General features: G+C 36.8%; 1 protein-coding gene across 1 annotated transcript in view; it reads right to left on the bottom strand.

The window, feature by feature from the left end:
- Window positions 1-21943, bottom strand: part of LOC120412938 (uncharacterized) — a 112995-nt gene that overhangs the window by 25085 nt on the left and 65967 nt on the right. Inside the window, exon 8 of the mRNA XM_039573575.2 lies at window positions 4131-4286. Within this exon, the coding sequence (XP_039429509.1) occupies window positions 4131-4286 (156 nt within the window). The remainder of the gene's footprint in view (window positions 1-4130; window positions 4287-21943) is intronic.

Genomic DNA, 21943 nt, shown 5'->3' with positions numbered 1-21943 from the left:
ATCCCCAGTGTCCATGTTCTCCAACTCCGGCTGCTGGTTAGTTTCCGCACTTACTTGTGGCTCTTCGATGACTGCTGGTGTTCCTGTTGCTTCCGTCGGCGGAGTCGCCGGGCCGGACAAACCTTGTCCTCCTGCCGGTGGGCTGGTCGCCGATTTGCCTCCTTCAGCGCTTGGGACTGGTTCCTGAACTGCTTTCACGAGTCGTTCCATGACGGGTGTCATCGGCGGCACGCTGAGGTACGGTGCGTTAACAGGCCTCCCCTGGGCGGTCACGGTGCTATAGGACCGTGATCCGCCGCTGCCTGACGAACTGTTGGCCAGTTTGGGACAATTCGATTTCACATGTCCCTCGTGCTTGCAAAAGAAGCATCGATTCTTGAGTCCGTCGTAGTATATCCTGGCCCGGAAGTGTCCGATAAACAGGCCGGCCGGGATCTCCTTCGCAATCTCCATATGCACGCCACGGACGCCATTGAAGATGTTGAGGTTACATTCGGGCGAGTAACGCTCTCGCACGTGTTGACGGATGGTGCCAAACTGCCCGAGAACTTGCGCGATGGTCTTGTCGTCTATTTCCGGCGGCAAATTGAAAATGCGTACGTAGCGGAAGATTCGACTGGCCACCACTAGGGTAACAGGTGACCTTGAATCGTCGTCGTACCTGAACATGTACAGCTCCTCGAGCCTACCACAGTACTCGGTAAAGGTTGGTTCATCCATGAGTTTGATGTAGAACGAACCATCATTCTCGTCTTTGTAGACGGAATGGAGATCGGCCGCTCCCAGTTCCAGTGTTCCGGTAACAAATTTCAGAACCTCGAGATTCGAGGGTATCTTCGAGCCTTGCTGGAAGCAGAGCTTCAGCGTGTTCTTTCGAACTCCGGTTTCCATTTCTTTATCTATTAAACAATAGATTCCGCTAAACCACCACACACTACTACTACGGCCGCGCCGCGCGCGAGAAATTTGCTTTTTTTTCGGGAGCGTTTGCCACTATCGACTGTTCGGCTCAACGTATCGTCCGAGAATGATTAGTATAAAAGTTTATATAACTCTGGAAATTCTACACCCAAAATTCCGAGCCGAGAGAATCGTTCCCTCAAAATTTATTGAGTGCTCAGCGCCAAAATCGAGAGAATAATGCTACCAACGCACACCACCATAACAAATGAGTTCATTCGTTAATTGAAACAATAAATCTCCAACAAGTGCCATACATTGACATCTGACCACTCCTAGTTCACCAAGCTGTGGTGGCCGAGGCAGTTAAGTCATTGAGTTAGTGTGTCAAAGGTCTCTGGTTCGATTCCCGTAGTCGACACTTTTAGTTTTTTGTTTTGACGGATGAACTTTTTTTTGCAAATGAACCTTGATAGAATAATTCTCTCGCCAATCTCGAGCTGTGTTCTCTGTGTCCGTGAGTGGTACCACTATGCTCTCGACTCGAGGCCATTATTCTCTCGGACAAGCGCTGCCCAGTTTTGGGTGTATATAAAACTTATCTAAACTTAATTTGCAAACTTTTAATTCAACTAAATGTCAATATATTACCACAGAATTGCTAAATAAACATTTTGGAGTGGGTATAACACCGTTTTGGGGGTATTTGTATCGATAGAATAGATTTTTCGTTGGAATTTCGTACCAACCCGGAATTACGTCGTCGGAAAATCCGCCGGCATCCGAACCGGTCCACGATTCACAAGTCAACCTATGTGGCATCGGAAAGGGCATAAAATTTCCGATCTTTTGATACCCAAACATCTAGGTTTTCTTTAAAACTTACGTTTTTAAATCCCTGGGCAAAAAGTAAGTTTGATCCACGAGAACAAAAATTACGAAAGTCCATACATTTTTGGCAGATTGCTCAAACGAAACCATAACAACGTTTTTGCTTAGGTATTTAAAAACGTGGGTTTTATAGAAAACCTGGATGTATGGGTATCAAAAGATCGGAAATTTTATGCCCTTTCTGATGCCACATAGGTTGACTTGTGAATCGTGGACCGGTTCAGATGCCGGCGGATTTTCCGATGACGTAATTCCGGGTTGGTACGAAATTCCAACGAAAAATCTATTCTATCGATACAAATACCCCCAAAACGGTGTTATACCCACTCCAAAATGTTTATTTAGCAATTTTATGGTAATATATTGACATTTAGTTGAAATAAAAGTTTGCAAAATTAAGTTTAGATAAGTTTTATATAGAATTTCCAGAGTTATATATACTTTTATACTAAGTAGTTAGTAAACTTTATATTCAATCCAAATTATTTTTTTAATCAGTCAAGGATGCCTATTTGGAGTTGGGAGACTGGATTTATGGTGATTTGTCAACAAATAACATTATTTATGTTAATTTTTCGAAAGGTGTACAAACTTTTTTTGCACCTTTTTTATTTTCGTAATAGTATTTGTTATATAACTTTTTATAGAAATCGTCTTTTCATGAGCTTTTTGTAGCAAAATGTTTGGCATGAGTTTCTGAACAAAACGTAGTACTAGGTTTCTGTCAACATTAAATTGTTTAGATGTTTCATCACAATATGTGCATAGTGCCCAAGGGGTGTGAATACTTTTTTGACATACTGTACATCACTGTCGTGTAAAACTCCCTCGACAAACTGGCTGTGTTTGCAGAGTTACTTTCCCACATTCGATAGGGGTACGACAAAACTATTTGCTCATGAATATTGATGAGTGCCGTGCACAAGTAGCGTCTAGTTTACTAATCGTCGGAAATGTGACCATCTGCACGTAATGTTATGCAAAATTGAGAGAGCGAGAAAATGCTAGTCCGATTTTTTTTTCTTGGAAGTTTTTTAAAGTCGGGTTTGTAGAAACTTTTCCTTGGGCACTTTAATCACGTCTCAGGAAGACTTTATTTTTTTGCTCGTGGCTTTTCACAATTCTTCATGCGGAACACAAATCTCTTCCGCCTTTGGGGGAGTGTTCCAGTTACAAGTGCTTTCCAGCATATGTACAGGTAGCATGGTACAAGAATCTACATAAATATGACATAAATCTTCGCACAGAAGTCATGAAAAAGAACCTGAATGCCAAAGGCACTTTAACTTTCACGTGTTTTCTGGTTTTGATTTCTGATAACACTGATTTATTTTTTTTTTACTATCGTGATTGTGCTTTGTTGTCACATGCTTAAAATGCGTTACCCTTGTTGCATTTACAGATCCACAAAACTCAGTTTTAAACTAAAATAATTTAAATCCGTGTAATGTTGCCACACGTCATATTTTTTTTTGCAAAAGATAGTTGAATCTTTGTTGCACAATACAGAATCATGTTATCGGATTGCGCATTTATTGTTACGACAAGGCAGCACAATTAAGACGATTCATAGAATAACAATTGGCCCAACTACCCCAGAGAGTCGACAAAATGACGAAAGTGGCAATCCGTACAAGTGAGATTAAATTATGAAATGATATTTGGTGGCGCGCACTCTCTCGGTTCGAGTGTGAAATATTGATTTGAAACGGAAGAAATGGAAAAAATGGTGACGAAAGCTGTTTGAATATTTGATTTGCTTCGAAATTTCAAGCATCAAAGCGACACCGTCCGCGTCAAGGTGTTCTGTTAAAAGTTTCCAAAATTGATCAAAGCTAGAAGCAATTTGACTTATTCATGGTTTTCGGACGAACCTGAGTTTAGATTTTTTGACAGTGATTGAATAAAGTGATATTTTTGAATTAATGTTGAATTTTATACTTGAAATCAAATATTAAAAGTTTGAATTCGAGTTTCGAAGCTCTTCTTTGTATTTATTAAACGAAAAATGTTCTCTTTGAGGTTAAAATCAGTACCAGCAGTGTTATTTCAGGAAACTTCCCTATACATTATTGGGAAATCCATATCGATTTGATTTCCAATTTGGTGTAAAATACCTACATTGTGCTTTTGCTAAATCACGACTTCAATCGATATGGCTATAAACTAGAGTGTTCCCAGAAATGGCTCCCCAATTTAACCCAAAAGCTTTTGATCTCGCTTTGTGTGATTGGCAATTCCATGCATTTTCAATCGGAATCGTCCTTTCCCACAGACAGTCCTGAATTCATGCAACTCCCAGCGCACTCATCGGACGAATGACGATAGAGGATACTCACCCGAATTTTGCGCACCACCTTCCGGCTATCGTTCTTGATGTCGAGCGTGACGGTGACGTTCTCGCCGTGCACGTACGCGGCCTTGTTGAGCGACGCCTTCAGGTTGACCCGGCCGTCTGCCCACAGGAAGGGTTTGTCCACCGACACCTGGGGACCCTGTGGAGGAGGGAAAAGGGAAGACGTGTTTTAAAAATTGTGCTGTTATTAAGTAAAATTGCAATTTTAAATGTTTTTTTTTTTTATGATAATATACGTTTGCCACCGTCCAACAAAACCTGACTGAGATATCCAGATCATAATTCAGGTCCGCCGAGCCTCCGTGGCCGTATGATGAGTTTTTTTTCGCGTTTTTAAATGCTACACTAAAAAATAAACAAAAAAAAGTAATTCCTCGTCAAACTACCATGTGCCTCCAGCAAAAAGTATACAGGGAACTCATTTCGATGGAGAAGCTTGGTACTTTAAAAAATATTTCCAGCAATGAGTTCTTTGGTCCCAAGACCTTCAAATCTGCAAGAAATGTCTTTGTTTTATCTTTAAGTGTACCGTTAGAGGGGGTGACTATGGGTCAAAAAACGATACACCACCCGCAATTTAGAAATAACTGAAAAAAACAATTTAAATGACTTCGAGAAACTTTCTACATCGAATTATTCTTGAACAGTTTATTAACATTTTCCCAAATTATGGTGGAATTTGAGTTATCATCATCATTTTGCCCATATAACAAATGATGCATATTTAAGTAATTAAAAAATACGGTATTTTGTGAGTCATTTAAGAATTTTACATTAAAAACTCTAATAGAAAATTAAAACAGCATACTGAGCATTCGATACCTATTTTTAAGTTATGAGAATTTGAGTATTTTTTTTTGTGGAAATTTGATGATACCACGCTACAAACTCAATTGAAGTTTCAATCAATGCAAAATTTCACATGTGAGCAATTCTCTACAAAATCGACCGATTTCGACTATTTTTATTTTTTGTATTTTTTTATTTGTCTCAAACTTTGTTCCTCCAAACCAAAGAACCAATTTTGTGTCATTGGTTTACCCATACAAGCCTCCATACAATTTTAGCGGCTGTCCTTACAAAAATGGTTCGTAAATATGCAAACAGCTATAACTTTTGAGTGAATTTTCTGACCAAATAATAAATAAAAATATTTTTAGAAATAATCACTCATGGTCACTATTTTTAAAAATCGAAAAACTGCAAATATGTTACTGAAATCAAACTTTCGGTGGCTATATCTTGAAATCGGGCCCCTTTATAAAAAAATCTGTAAAGTACTTTTTGATTGCAAATTCAATTTAACATAAAAAAGTTAGGTCAACATTTTGTTTTCTATTAAATTTCGATTTTTTTGAAAATCCCTAATTTTTAAAAAAATTACAAGCCTTACCCGACAAACTTCGTCTTGACTTTTTTTGTTTCTTGACGTTTAGCTTGATTTCTTATTCAGCCTCCTGTGATCAAAATTTGATTTTACGCAACTTTTCCCATACAATCTGCAGATGCTCCGGAATCGGTCCCAGAGTGGCCATAGTGTCAATTAGTTAGCGTAAGAACCTTCCTTGAGCTTATACGAACCCAACGCAACAAAAAGCACCTCGATCCGACGCTCCGTATTGAACTGATTCGCGTTCGAACAAAACCGTTGAAATTTTTTATATATATAGATAACTCGGCGGCATATTTTTGTACCATATTTCTCTATGGCTCAAAAGTTGCGTGTTTTTGTCCCCTAAAACATATCAAAAAATCTCGAAAATAAAAAAAATACGTATTTAGGGAAACTGAGTTTTTGTGAAAAAAAGTTATTTAAAAAAACCGGCAGTGTTTTTTCCGTGTACCTATTTTTTTCTTCTCAATAGTCCTCAACAATACCTACAACTTTACCGAAGACACCAAATTGATCAGAAAATTCACTCAAAAGTTACAGATTCTTGAATATTTACTTACCATTTTTGTATGGACAGCAGCCAAAATTGTAGACTTGTATGGGTGAACCAATGACACAAAATAGCTAATTTGGTCATAGGGAAGGCCCCCACAAAGTTTAAACCAAATAAAAAAATACAAATAAAATCCATTTCCGATTTTGGTAGAGAATTGCTCATGTTTAGTTTGAAATTTCGAAACTACGTTTTTAAAAATTTGAGAAACTTTCGTGAAAAAATTAGAGTTATAAAAAGATTTTTTTTTTGTAATTGAAAGACGCAACTTTTGGTACTCAAACAGGTATAGGTCATGGCTTGAATTTTAAAAGTTATCGCAGTTTAAGTAAAAAAGTCGATTTTTTCCCGTTTAAGCGCGCGGCGCGTCGAAAAACCCAGTTTTTATTTTGCAAAATCCGATAGGAATCCGATAAAAATGTTTTCAGACATTGGCTCTTTGGTCTCGAGACATTTTAAAACAGCATTTTAAGTTTTCATTCAACCTTTCCAAATGTTAGGCTAGATATTTGAAACATCTAACTATTTTTTCTTTATCTAATACCCTTTCGTTTGCGTCCAAGACAGCTAAAATCAGTTGAAAGGGTTCGGAGCTGGCATGGCATGGATATACAGATAAATCTATATTTTACAGATTTTTCGATCCCATAAATCCCAAAAACTCTGTATATAGAGATTTTTTAAAATTGAACTATGCTTTAATATGATTAAAAAGCTAAAATCTACTGTTATAATTTTAAAAATGTCTTGTATGGACTCGAATTTGACATGATACAGATAAAATACAGATTTATTTTAAAGAAAATACAGACCTCCCATAAAATAATCTGGCATCGTTGCGGAGTTATGATTTTTTTAAATGTGGTTTTGCGAAAATCAACGAATATGGCAATTTTTCGGACCACCCTAACACGGCGCACAGTGGGAAAAATCGAGGAAAAAACGGACTTAATTGATGCCGTTCAATTAGAACTTTCAACCAAGACTTTTCTTATGTGAAAAATTCCGAGGAATCGATTGGTGATGGTTAGAATCCGCGGAAATTTGCGTGAGGCCCGTTTAAAGCCGATTTACACTGTTTTTTGCTGTTTTTATTAGTTTTAAATATGTTGCTGAAATGTTCAATATTTTGTCATAACTTTTTCTTAAGTGAAAAACTCCAAGGAATCGAATGGTGATAGTGAGATTCCGCGGAAGAGGTCGATTTACCCCTTTTTTCTAATTTTATTAGTTTTAAATATGTTGCTCAAATGTTCAATGCTTTGACATAACTCTTTCTTACGCGAAACATTCCGAGGAATCGATTGGTGTTAGTGAGAACTCGTAAAATGTACTTGAAACTCATATCAATGGAGAAATAAGAAAAAAAGAAAAAGTTATGTCAACGCATTAAACATTTCAGCAACCTATTTAAAAATAATAATAAATTCAAATAAAATACAGATTAATCGGTCTTAAACGGGCCTCACGCAAATTTCCGCGGATTCTCATCATCACCAATCGATTCCTCGGTATTTTTAACATAAGAAAAGTGTTGGTTGTAAGTTCCGGCATCAATTAAGTCCGTTTTTTTGTCTCGATTTTTCCCACTGTGCGGCGTTGGTCACGCTAATGGCAAAAAAAAAATATGGGTCTTATTATTTCGGCCAAGAAACCCCCAGCCAAATTTTGAGCCCGATCCGACAACTTTTTTTTCGAATCATGCTGTTTTCGTGGGGAATTGCTGAATTGAAAAATACAATTTTTGGACCATCCTAACTAGGCAACCCAAACAAAAAAACCCGCGTAATTATTTTGCCTAAGTCAGTGGATTTGGATGCTGCTGATTTGACATGCAATTGCTGAAATTTTCTTTGATATTATTTAAAAAAAATTGTTTTTTTTTTGCATGAGCATGAGCATGAGAGACCACCCATGGTTGTCCTTCTCCGTTGCTGAACAGAACCGTAATATCCTATCAATACAACTGACCATACGCTTAAACGATCTAATGGTGTTTCCCTTATCAACAGCATGTATGAATGCGTAGAAAAGATAAAACATCAAGATCATTAAAACTAGATCTGAAGCAAATAGGTAACAGTCATTGGCCACCAACGGCGCCCGCCATGTCAGTTTGTAGATCTCGGGGGGATTGGGACGGGAATTTTAGTTAGCACAGGTTGCTACAAAGGGTGGGTTCTATACGATATCCACACCCCCACGTGTGCCGGAAAACTACTTCTACTTGGGATTTTGTTCGTGGGAAAGGGTAATGGCCAGGATTCATCATAGAGGATGATGATGTGACCCAATAATCAATAAATTTTGTTTAATGATGTGATGTATTATGCATTCTCAAGGCAAACAGTCGGAGGATGCGGATGAGATTATTCCCGGTTATTTGGTGTTAAGTTTAGCATAAATGATTCAATCTTAGACAGCCGGCTGTGGAAAGATAAAACCAAATAAAACGCGAAACTGCACGGACCGAAAAACACACACAATCGGGGGGAAAACAAAGACGGAAACGGCAACGAAAGTCCGGCTTGTTGACCGCGACGCGAACCGTTCAAATTCTCCAAAGCAACTGTCAAACATCGCGAAATCACCCGGGTCGAAATACACACACAATCGGGGGGGAAACAAAGACGAAAACGGCAACGAAAATCCGGCTTGTTGACCGCGACGCGAACCGTTCAAATTCTCCAAAGCAACTCAATTTTGTCAATTTTGTCAATTTTGTCAATTTATTTTAAAAAAAAAAGTTTTTTTTTACTTTTGAAAATTAAATTAAAGTTCAATAAAGTTTTGGAGCTTTGCTTCAAGAATCTTTTTTTATTACATATGATGATTAAATTACTGCTACAGAAACATGGAAAATATTCTGCAACTCATTACATTAACACAATTAAAGCAAATCGCATTTCACTGCTATGCAGAAGGGAGAGCTAATTTCCGTTTGCAATATTATTTCTAAAGAGGTATTAATAATTATCATAACGATGCACGACACGTGAAATAGACTAACGATCCATTCCGAGGAATCGATTGGTGTTAGTGAGAACTCGTAAAATGTACTTGAAACTCATATCAATGGAGAAATAAAAAAAAAAAGAAATAGTTATGTCAACGCATTAAACATTTCAGCAACATATTTAAAAATAATAAATACAAATAAAAAAACAGATTAATCGGTATTGAACGGGCCTTACGCAAATTTCCGCGGATTCTCATCATCACCAATCGATTCCTCGGTATTTTTAACATAAGAAAAGTCTTGGTTGTAAGTTCCGCCATCAATTAAGTCCGTTTTTTGTCTCGATTTTTCCCACTGTGCGGCGTTGGTCACCCCAATGGCAAAAAAAAATATGGGTCTTATTATTTCGGCCAAGGAACCCCCAGCCAAATTTTGAGCCCGATCGGACAACTTTTTTTCTTCGAATCATGCTATTTTCGTGGGGAATTGCTGAATTGAAAAATACAATTTGTGGACCATCCTAACTAGGCAACCCAAACAAAAAAACCCGCGTAATTATTTTGCCTAAGTCAGTGGATTTGGATGCTGCTGATTTGACATGCAATTGCTGAAATTTTCTTTGATATTATTTAAAAAAAATTGTTTTTTTTTAGCATGAGCATGAGCATGAGAGACCACCCATGGTTGTCCTTCTCCGTTGCTGAACAGAACCGTAATATCCTATCAATACAACTGACCATACGCTTAAACGATCTAATGGTGTTTCCCTTATCAACAGCATGTATGAATGCGTAGAAAAGATAAAACATCAAGATCATTAAAACTAGATCTGAAGCAAATAGGTAACAGTCATTGGCCACCAACGGCGCCCGCCATGTCAGTTTGTAGATCTCGGGGGAACTCATTACATTAACACAATTAAAGCAAATCGCATTTCACTCCTATGCAAAAGGGAGAGCTTATTTCCGTTTGCAATATTATTTCTAAAGAGGTATTAATAATTATCATAACGATGCACGACACGTGAAATAGACTAACGATCCTGTTTTGAATTGAGGCATGCATGGGATGGTTTGCTTTGCGTTTAGAGAAGTCGGACCTTTTCTTGGGCTGAATAAATTATTACATTCGGATTGTTTTTTTTTTAAATGTAAAACATTAAAAACGTGAAAACATGCTACCCGATTGTGATCTATTTACTTAGTCCCAAAAAGTGGCACGTTACTCCTGCACAAGCATTCCAATTTATGCAGTATTCACAATTCACAGCTACACAGCATGGTGGTAGTTTCCTGTCGATTTGAGCTGCTCGTTAGTGATTGCAAATTGAAAACCATCATACCATCGTATATTATTGGAATTGTGGAATTATTACGACCGCCCGAGCTTCTATAATGATTTTAGTGCTGAGAATTCCATAAACCGATGGAATGGAAACTCTTTCGATGCAGTGATAGTGATTTCTGAAATTACATTGTGATGCAAATTAATTCACTTCATTAAGGGAAAACTTTGCAAAGTTCAATTGAGCGAAGTTCTAAATATTGACCCATATTATGGATTGTTTGCAAACTGTTAACGATGCCAATCAACGATCTTATCAGTGTCCCCATCGGAATGAATTAAAAACTTTCCAAACAAGGTCCTTCGGAGACCGCGATCACCACTCTGGTGACACTTGCCGACATTAATCGCCAACACCGGCAACACTGCTTGCTGCTGTCATGTCAGCCCCAGAGTATGACGCGCTGACTTGGCCGTTAAATTATTAAAACTTTGTTCGGTTTCTCTTTTTCATCGCACCAAACTGAACCGGGGCTGCGTCCTTTGCGCCCGAGATTTTTTATTTATGTTCCGGACCAACCCGGGGAGTCTATTTCAGGACACTGACATTGAAAGCTTTCGCATGGCCACGTGCCAGTAACTTGCGGCACGCCATTAAAGTGTCGTTAAATTAAATTAGCTGACATCATGGTGTGGTGAAGCATTGAAGCTAGCTTTTTTTATCTGGATCGTGCTGCTATATTTAAGGTTTATTTAGTGTAATAGCTTCATGACAGGACGATGAGATTTTGTGAGGCTTTGTTGGGATGTATTGTTGCACCTGAAATAAAGTTGAATTTGGAAGATTGTAAATTTGGAATTACTCATAATTTTATCTAAAAAATGTGTTAAAATGTGAACCTGATGAAAATTCACTCAAATCTGTCATCATCTCCTGATGAATATTACCATCATTTATTCTGAGCACACAAAACAAGTTCGTGTTATTACATGTATACAACGCTCAAATAAATTGTGTCCAAGTTTCAATAGTGTGTTTGCCATTCTCAATAGGGAAAGACTATACAATCACACGATAGGTATTTTTTTTATTTAGACCTTATAGACCTTGGTATTGATTAAAATATCTAGTTTTTTTAAGGTACTATACTGCCCCTGATCGCATAAATGTCCCATATAAATTTTCATCACATTTGAGTTATCGATGCAGTTTGGTTCAAAATCGTGTGCTCTTTCAAAAGAGCTCAGAATATCCAGTACTTTGTTCTAGAAATCGGGAGGAAATTCAGTTTTTTCGCGAAAACTTAACACGTAGCCTTTTGTGTGGGACAAACTTCAAATGCGTTTTTCTCAGCTTGCTGTTTTTGCATATGGGACATTTATGCGAACGTGGGCAGTACTGTGTTTCATATGTTTATAGAACCTTTCCAAATAAAACTCTAGATATGCACACGTTTTCTCGGCTTTGATTGAACTATTTTTGTCCGGGTTTGTTCCATTCATTCCAGTTAACCCTTTTTAACCCAATGTCCATGGGACCCTCACTGAATATGAACCATAATCGTAAACTTGGTAGAATCTTGTTGTTATGCCGGTAGACTCCAAGATCTGTATTCCAGGACACTTTGGAGGACCCAGAACATCTTAAAAGTGGTCCAAATAGCTCAGAGTGTTGCCAAAGGGTCCCAGGGACATCACTGAATATGAACCATAATCGGAAACTTGGTAGAATCTTGTTGTTATGCCGGTAGATTCCAAGATCTGTATTCCAGGACACTTTGGAGGACCCAGAACATCCCAAAAGTGATCCACATAGCTCATAGTGTTGCCAAAGGGTCCCAGGGACATCATTGAATATGTACCATAATCGTTAACTTGGTAGAATCTTGTTGTTACGGCGACACTTTGGACACTTTGAAGGACCCAGAACGTCCAATAATGAAATGTAACTTTTTTGCCTGTTTCTGTGTAGTCATGTAAAAATTTAACTACACACAAAAAAATATTATGGTAATGACAAAAGTAACTTACTTTTGAATTAATAAGTGGTTAAAATTTGCTACATTAAAAGTTTTTTTCTTGTTTTGAAAATGAAAACTTTTACTGCTACAGTTTTTGAAAATCTCATTGCTAAATCATTTAAAAGTTTTAACTTTTAATTCGACTGCATAATTTCTTTCATTTTGTCGTTCTCGTGAAACCGTGTACGTCTAAGTCCAAAATGTAAACAAACGTTTAGGTGATTCCGGTGGTTAGTGAGTGGTGGTCCACGACGTCAATCAAAACAGAACGCGTCCGCAGCCAAGACTTGGACGCGGATACCTTCGAAGGAGGATGGTGAAGAACAAGGTTAGGGGATTAGGGGAAAGTTGGTTTTCAAAAGGATGAGGCCAGCTTCCTGCCGGATCTGCAGCTGTTTCATGACCGAAATGGGTAAGAAGGGTGCTTGGGTGTTTGGTGGCGTTTGTGTTTGATTTTGTTTGTTTTTGTAGGACGCCGTTTATGCGGATGTGATTTGCACCGGTTGTATTCGATAAAGTTAATTTTAACGGTGAGGAGAAGGATCCGACGGAAGAGGGAAACGACGAGAAGCGATCGGAGGTGGTCAGCGCGGATGTTGCACTCGGTGCCGGCGGTTTACGACCATCAGCAGCATTATGTGCCGGAAGTGATGACGGGACAATGTGGGATGTCCTGAGGGTCCGAAGTCCATTTCTCGGCGCGGGACTTGTTTGACGAGTATTACATAAACATCCGGAAGAACAGTTTGCACCAGTTCTGGAAGAACCGTCTGTACGAAAGCCGCAGGTCCTGAAGCTGTCGTACTCGGATTACTTCCAGAGGTTGGAGCGATATCCGACGAACCTGATCAAGAACATCTACCTAGAATACCGAAGAAGTCACCGGTGAGTATTGAGAATGTGTTCAGTGTCTAGCCAATTTCATTTACTTTCAAACTTTTTCAGCAACTCCCGCCCGCAAACTCTAAACTCGCGACGGCGCAGCTTCGGCCGGATGAACTGGCAACATCTGTGCCATTCTCGAAGGAGGACGATGCGATCGGGAACTATCGGTTCACGCGCTTCACTTCCCAGTCGGAAAACGTCGACTTACCATCCCGAATTAACACCCAATGGCCAACTCCTCCAAGCCTGTCCTGATGATGGCCGGCAACGAGACTACCCTGTTCTCTACATCGCTGTCGCGCTCCAAAATGTATGCCGCGATGTTAAGCAGCATAAGCAGCGAGATAAGCAGCAGTTTTAATATTAAAATATAAATAAAAATAGAAATAAAATCCATCACATTTTTCGAAAATCATCTCTGTAATGTTAAATGTTATTTATTGTTGCCATAAAAAGTTTCTTCTTATAATAAAAGTAAAAAACTTTTACCGATACAACGATTTTGTTCCAGAAGTGCATGGTAGTATCAAAAACTTTCCAACTTTTAAATTAAAAAGTTTCAACTTTCTACGAATATTCACCAACGCGAACTTTTAATCCAACGAACGATCTTTTTAAATTTAGAGTATTTTTTCTTTGTGTGTACTGATACCAAAATTTTAGAATCACACAGCTCAGAAAAATTCAGGCCTGAAAGGGTTAAGATCTCACAGACTGGTATTGAATATTGAAATGTTCAATTGGTACTTAAAAAATATTCGAAACACTATATCTTTTGGAGAAATTTTCTGATGATTTGGCGATCAGCAAAAAATTAGTACACGGAAAAAATAACGATTTTTCAACTAGCTTTTTGACAAATAAGAAAAATCCCAAAAACCTTTTTTTAACAAAAAATGTTTTTTTTTATTATAAAATTTGACTTAACATGTAATTTGACTTCAGTTTTAATAAAATGTTGATAAAATGCTTCGTTCTAAAAATATAGCCAAAGTTCATGTTTTTTTTTTATTTGAAAATAAATAAATTGAAACAAAATATTATAAACTGAGATACCCCATCGGAGATTTATAGGGTAAAGTAGTCATCAATGAGACACGGGGAACAATGATAAAATGGCTCTCACAAGTCGTAGTTTCAACCAATCAGGCTCATATTTTGGGGAAAGGTGTATCTACTGGATACACGTCTGCCATAATAGTGGCTTTGGTTATGGACGCTCCCTTGCAAAGTTATTCATAAATGTTTGATTTTGGGGTGTAAAAGTAAATTATGACTGAAAATTACATTTTCGCTTATATTCTGCCAATAATACAAAAACTAAAATTTCTCCAAACTTCTTTCGTCATTTCATAGGGCATGAGTTGGGCTACAATGGCCTTTCATTAGAATTGACCAAAATTAAGAATATACCCAGAATCCAGGGCTGTCTCATTGTTCCCCAATCTTTTCAGCCTATGGGTAACAATGAGACACTTTCATTTTTCTTCATTAAACTTTTCAAAATCTAGGGAAATCCTTCAAAACATGAATCGGAAGTGATTTTTGGCATATGTATTGAGTTTTGACTTCATTTAGCCAAACATATAAAGTTATTTGGTATAAATAAATGGATTTTACTAAATTTAAATACTTTTTAGTATAACTTTTGTTAATGAAAGCTTTAAGTTGGCGAAATTGCTTTAAAATGTTCAAGGTAAGTCACCTGCAATGGAACAATACAAAAACATGATGTTTTACTAGAAAAGTATTGATTTTCGTAAAGTGTCTCATTGTTCCCCACCTGTCTCATTGTTCCTGCCAAGTGCGTCTACAATGAGACAGTTGGATAGCTCTGGCTGTAGAGGTCGGATCGATCTCATATTTTGGTCAATGTTAGAGCACATTAAAAGAAAGAAAATGCAACAAAAAGCTCATTAAATCATGCTGATGAAAAAAAATCAAAAATCGTTGAAAGTTAAAAACCAAAAGTGTCTCATTGATGACTACCCTACCCTACGTAGAAAGTTGTGTTTTACCGGCCTGAATCAGAATCTATAAAAATTAAAATATTCTATAAGTGATAATTGCGTTTTAATAAATTGTAAAATTTTAGATTTTTGGTACGAATTTTTAATTGATCTGGCCTTATAGGTGGATCAATCCTTAAAAAATATATCAAAAATTTAGAATTACGGATTTTGGGAAATAGTTTTTTTTTGCGAAAAAAAAATTGTAAATTTTTGTTTCCGTTAACCTTTTTTTAAGTTTTTTCCAGTACTTAAAACTTTGCCGAAGACACCAATACGATCGCAAAATTCTTTAAAATGTGGCTGTATTTCAAATTTATAAGAATTTTCAAAATTGATTTTTCTTCGCAAATATCAAACGTTAGGTGGATTTTCCTCGAATGTCAAAACGTCTGTAAAACACTTTAAAAATAAAGTTTAATTTTGTTCGCCTGTGACGACTGTCAAAGTTTAATCACTATGATTAAACATTTTTTAAACGATGCAAAATGCCTTAGTGTTTGTTTGTGGAAATCTATATCGCTTCAAATAAAATGTAAAATCCTCAGTATAATTTTGTTTAGTTTATTTCGAAATATCTGCTCAAAGTTGAACCCATACATTCGTTCTCCCTGTCCAAATGACTTCGCGCATTCCAACTGGTGGAATCCGCCGGAATTACGTTTCGCGTCGTTGCGGTTTGTTGGTTTTCCCCTGTTCAGGCAACTAATTACACCGTTTCGCAAATCTTCCTGTCTACCGACGGGATTCGACAGATAATTTCAAAATAGATGGTACCGTATCCACTGGGAAACGGTACAGAGGATCCCCATTGATTTGACACATTTCGATTTTGAAGAACGTTATGATATGATATGATTTGAAAAATTAAATATTTAAAAAATAAATAATACTGAAATTAAACACAATTTGCTTCAAAATATTGTGAGGATTTTCGTTTTTTGTTGTTGTTTTCAACCTTTCGTCAAACAACCCTAATAATGATGACTGTCAAACCGTCGGTGTTTTACTGTTGCCAACAAAGGACAGCGCTAGAATGCTAATGAAAAGCCAACAGTAGGCGCGACTGGGAGGGAAACCCCCCTCACCGCTCACCAATATAAACGTAAGCTCAATGAATCATTTATGGCATTCAGTGCAGCCCCGATTTGCACATGGAAAATGGCGGTGTAAAAATGCAAATTTTCCCGGCAATAAATGACTGGCTGGTGCCCTGGAAGTCATAATGTATGCATATAACGGAGCTTTAAGCGCTGATTTCTTTGTACAAAAATGACAAAAATAAAGAATTTTTAGTGAAATTTAAGGAAAATGTTAAAAGCTTATCAGGAAGCCTGAGTTGATGCCAATTTGAGTGATGGTTCCATAGAAATAAAAAAAAAATAATTAATTAATGACCTGAATAAAACACCAAAACATCCGTTTGAATGCTTGATTTCACCATTTGGACGTGTTTGTGATTTCTTGTCGTATAACCCTAGTAACATTTTAGGTTTTAAGTAGGCCATTAAAGCCTATTTAAGCCGTATGAGGGTTTTCAGAACCATGATAAAAAAGTTACTAAGAAAGTAATTTTTTTGATATTTGGGTAATTCTCCGCCAACTCACACAGCAGTTGCCCCGACCCCTCTTCGATTTGCGTGAAACTTTGTCCTAAGGGGTAACTTTTGTCCCTGATCACGAATCCGAGGTCCGTTTTTTGATATCTCGTGACGGAGGGGCGGTACGACCCCTTCCATTTTTGAACATGCGAAAAAAAAGGTGTTTTTCAATAATTTGCAGCCTGAAACGGTGATGAGATAGAAATTTGGTGTCAAAGGGACTTTTATGTAAAATTAGACGCCCGATTTGATGGCGTACTCAGAATTCCGAAAAAACGTATTTTTCATCGAAAAAAACACTAAAAAAGTTTTAAAAATTCTCCCATTTTCCGTTACTCGACTGTAAAAAATTTTGGAACATGTCATTTTATGGGAAATTTAATGTACTTTTCGAATCTACATTGTCCCAGAAGGGTCATTTTTTCATTTAGAACAAAATTTTTCATTTTAAAATTTCGTGTTTTTTCTAACTTTGCAGGGTTATTTTTTAGAGTGTAACAATGTTCTACAAAGTTGTAGAGCAAAAAGTTTTGAAAAAGTTGGTCGTCATCGATCATGGCCGTTCATGGTCACCCGCGACAGACACGGACGACGAAACAAAGAGAAACGCAAAAAGTAACTTTTTCAAAACTTTTTTTCGTAAAATCGCGATAATTTGTGATGTTTATAAGCAAACCCCTTATGTCTATATATCAAAATTTTTGTAATTGTCTGCTCTACAACTTTGTTGAACATTGTTACACTCAAAAAAATAACCCTGCAAAGTTAGAAAAAACACGAAATTTTAAAATGAAAAATTTTGTTCTAAATGAAAAAATGACCCTTCTGGGACAATGTAGATTCGAAAAGTACATTAAATTTCCCATAAAATGACATGTTCCAAAATTTTTTACAGTCGAGTAACGGAAAATGGGAGAATTTTTAAAACTTTTTTAGTGTTTTTTTCGATGAAAAATACGTTTTTTCGGAATTTTGAGTACGCCATCAAATCGGGCGTCTAATTTTACATAAAAGTCCCTTTGACACCAAATTTCTATCTCATCACCGTTTCAGGCTGCAAATTATTGAAAAACACCTCTTTTTTCGCATGTTCAAAACTGGAAGGGGTCGTACCGCCCCTCCGTCACGAGATATCAAAAAACGGACCTCGGGTTCGTGATCAGGGACAAAAGTTACCCCTTAGGACAAAGTTTCACGCAAATCGAAGAGGGGTCGGGGCAACTTTTCCCGATTTCGTGTGAGTTGGTAGAGAATTACCCATTTCGAAAAAAAAAAAAATCACAATTGCAAGTTGTGACAAAACAGCGCAATCAGATCGCAACTACATTTCATGTGAAGAGTGTCAACATTGCACGGAGTTTTTAAGGTTTTGTTAAATATCTTAGGATTGAAATCGAGTTTTTAGGATCTTTAAAGGACAAAAGATAAGGCTTTAAAAGCTATATAAAATGGCGTTCTTAACTCAATTCAGCCCAAAATGCACGTGTGATATGATAGCACGATGATTTTTCCCATTTGATATTCATCCCATCGGCGTAATTGAGGTGCATAATTTGATCAACGAGCAGCATAATGCTGCAGCTTAACTTTCATTCAAATTTGCATACACCTCGGTTAACCCACGCCTTGCGCCCATTTAGCGCAGGGCAGCTGTGGTCAGTGTTTTAATTAGTAGCAGTTAATCAGTTGAGAGGGAGGGCGGTTTAATTAGTAATGTACACCAATCAAGCATTTTGAATATATTGACTGAAAAGCATTGAAATTTGTATCGTTACTGAGTTCAAAAGATGTTTTTTTTTTAAATTATGTTGTAAAAGGTATAATTATTTTAACCGCAACTCAAATTTCAAAACTGTAGCACTAAAATTTTCAGCACATATTGTGAAATATTTTTCAAATGCTTTAGCCAAGTATAAATTAACAATGCCCATCGGTTCATTAATGAAGATAAATAACATTTCATCCAGCTCAATTAATTTCCTGACACTAACTGAAACGCTATTATCCAACAGGGAGGCTTTTGTTCGATTGGCGTAAAAAGCAAGAGGTTAACCACCCCATGCAAATTTGATTGTTGATGGAGCTGCACCATAATGTAACCCGTTGATCAAATTACACCTCCTCAATTACAGCCCTTTTTTTTGTCATTAATTTTACGCAATTTTTAATTCTGGTTAAAAAATAATGAACAACTAATGGTTTTTCGTGTAGTAATGCACATATTGACAGTAGAGCAATTCTCTACGAAATCGGTCTTTTTTCTTAAATTTTAATTTTTGTATTTTTTAATCCGACTGAAACTTTTTTGGTGCCTTCGGTATGCCCAAAGAAGCCATTTTGCATCATTAGTTTGTCCATATAATTTTCCTTACAAATTTGGCAGCTGTCCATACAAAAATGATATGTGAAAATTCAAAAATCTGTATCTTTTGAAGGAATTTTTTGATCGATTTGGTGTCTTCGGCAAAGTTGTAGGTATAGATACGGACTACACTGGAAAAAAATGATACACGGTAAAAAAAATTTGGTGATTTTTTTATTTAACTTTTTATCACTAAAACTTGATTTGCAAAAAAACACTATTTTTAATTTTTTTTCATTCAATATTACGCCCTTTTAAAATGTTAGTCTTGATTTGAAAATTTGCAAAATATTGTTTTCGAAAAGATCGGAAAATTTCACAAATGTTTCATATATTAACATTGAAAATCGGACCATTAGTTGCTGAGATATCGACATTGAAAAATGGTGGGCTGTTTGGGTGAGACTTAGAAAACATCAATTTTCCTGTTTTTAAACCTTTGCATTGCAATATCTCAGCAACTAAAGATCGTATCAACAAAGTCCGAAGAAGCAAAATATAGAGAATTTTCTCAGCTTTTCAAAAATATTTTTTTCCAAAAGTGTGCAAACATGTGCACTAATTTAAAAAAATGAAAAACTGCGACTATTTTCAAAAAAGTCACCTAAATATGGATTTATCTTGAAAACGGTGCACTTTATCAAAATTTTACTAGAGTACTTTTCGATTGCAAATTTAATTTTACATCGAAAAATGAAGTTGAAAAATTTTTGCGACCAATATTTCGATTTTTTGAAAAAATCAGTATTGATTAAAAAATTCATAACTCGTTCAAAGATTTTTTGCACAACCTGAAAATTTCTGAAAAAATGGCATTTTATGTCCTCTAAAACATATCAAAAAATAGAAAAAAATAAAAATAGTGTTTTTTTGCAAATCAAGTTTTAGTAATAAAAGGTTAAATAAAAAAATCACCAAATTTTTTTTACCGTGTATCATTTTTTTCCAGTGTAGTCCGTATCCATACCTACAACTTTGCCGAAGACACCAAATCGATCAAAAAATTCCTTCAAAAGATACAGATTTTTGAATTTTCATATATCATTTTTGTATGGACAGCTGCCAAATTTGTATGGAAAATTATATGGACAAACTAATGATGCAAAATGGCTTCTTTGGGCATACCGAAGCCACCAAAAAAAGTTTCAGTCGGATTAAAAAATACAAAAAAAAAATCGAATGACCGAAATCCTAGAGAACTGCTCAGTATCGTTATGAATTTTCGTTATAAATAAACTCATAGAATTAATTATTTAATAAACATTGAGGTCACTCGACCACCACTCACTCATTCAATTCCACTCACTCACTTACTCACTCTCTTACCCACTCCCTTTAGTTCGCTTACTCGATCACTATTTAACTTACTAGCTGACTCACTCAATCATTTCTTCACTAACTAACTTACTCACTATAGAGAACTCATTCGTCGCTCATTCGTCCACTCACTTCCTTGTTCACTGTAGAGAAGGTTCTCTAGTTCACTGATTCACTCACCCGCTTATCATCCACTCACTCACTTTTCATACTATTTTTTGAGTTCAGGTACTACAACCATAAAAATGGTTATATGGGTTGAACTGAAAAAATCGTATGAAAAGTGGGATTTGGAACTCAAAAAATCATGATTTTTGGTAAGGGTGTGAACTTCAAAATATCGATTATATCTCAACGATTGTTGTTGGTAAAGGTATTTCGCTCTTTAAAAAAAGAGTGGCGAATCGCGCCATACAGCGTTCCGAAAGTTGGCCTGTTCACATCCCACTCAGCAGAACCCAGAACCTTTTTGAGGTTGCTCTATCTCTCTCTTTCGTCGTTTAGAGTGTACTTGACGTTTTTTTTTCGTGTCGCTTTTTATATTCCTTCACAGGGGTTTCTTTGTTAGAGCGACGCACAATGAAATGATAATGATCAAATTGCCCAACTCTCGGTTGCGTGTCGAACCGGGATTCTCGGACTCGTTTTCAACGGGGTTGTTGTTGCTTGAAGAATGTAGCGGTCGATAAAATTGAAGCTTGGACTGACAGGAGTAAAAAAAAAGATGGGGGACAAGGATACCAAGTGGAGCCTGGATATCGTGTCGAGCCGCAGGTCTGCTGCTGGAAGCACGGAACTTTCTGATTTATTTCGGGAATGATTGATCAATTATTCAAGGAACTCGCTATTAGGGTCCTTTTTGCCGAGAGAACTTTGCTGGGAGGACGGGACTAATGAGCATGAAATGAAAGATTAAAGACGAAGGGTCGCGGGCTACAGTTTTATCTTAATTTGCCATTTGTGCGATTAAGTGTTCTTAAAAAAAACTAGTTGCTTGGTTTAAACCTGGGTGCAGAATAGTGGTTCGCAAAACGGCCTCAATTTTGAACTGTCAAAGTGGAACCAATTTACTGTTCGCCAAAAGTAGAAAGTATTGTTATTGATCATTAAATTATTATTATTTTTTTTTTGCAAGAATGAAATATTTGTGGCTTTTGAGGACCTGGAGATAAAGTCAAGAAATTTTTTAAAAGTTGATGGCGAGATCTTATTTTTCATAATTATAAATGGAAGTTGTTTATGGCGTCGATGCGGTTGTAACCAACTAGAAGCTCTCTTAGCTGTTTGATTCCGGTTGAAATCCTACTGGTTTAGTGAAAATCTTCTCTGTACGTTGGATCAGCTTCGCTAGAATTAGCGATGTTTTTTCTTTGAGCCAGGAAGAGCTGCAGGTTTCTCAAATCAGCCAGGGA

The sequence above is a fragment of the Culex pipiens genome, chromosome 3 (assembly GCF_016801865.2).
Source record: "Culex pipiens pallens isolate TS chromosome 3, TS_CPP_V2, whole genome shotgun sequence".
NCBI lineage: Eukaryota > Metazoa > Arthropoda > Insecta > Diptera > Culicidae > Culex > Culex pipiens.
The sequence above is the reverse complement of the archived record's forward strand: the minus strand, read 5'-3'. Positions and strand labels throughout refer to the sequence as shown.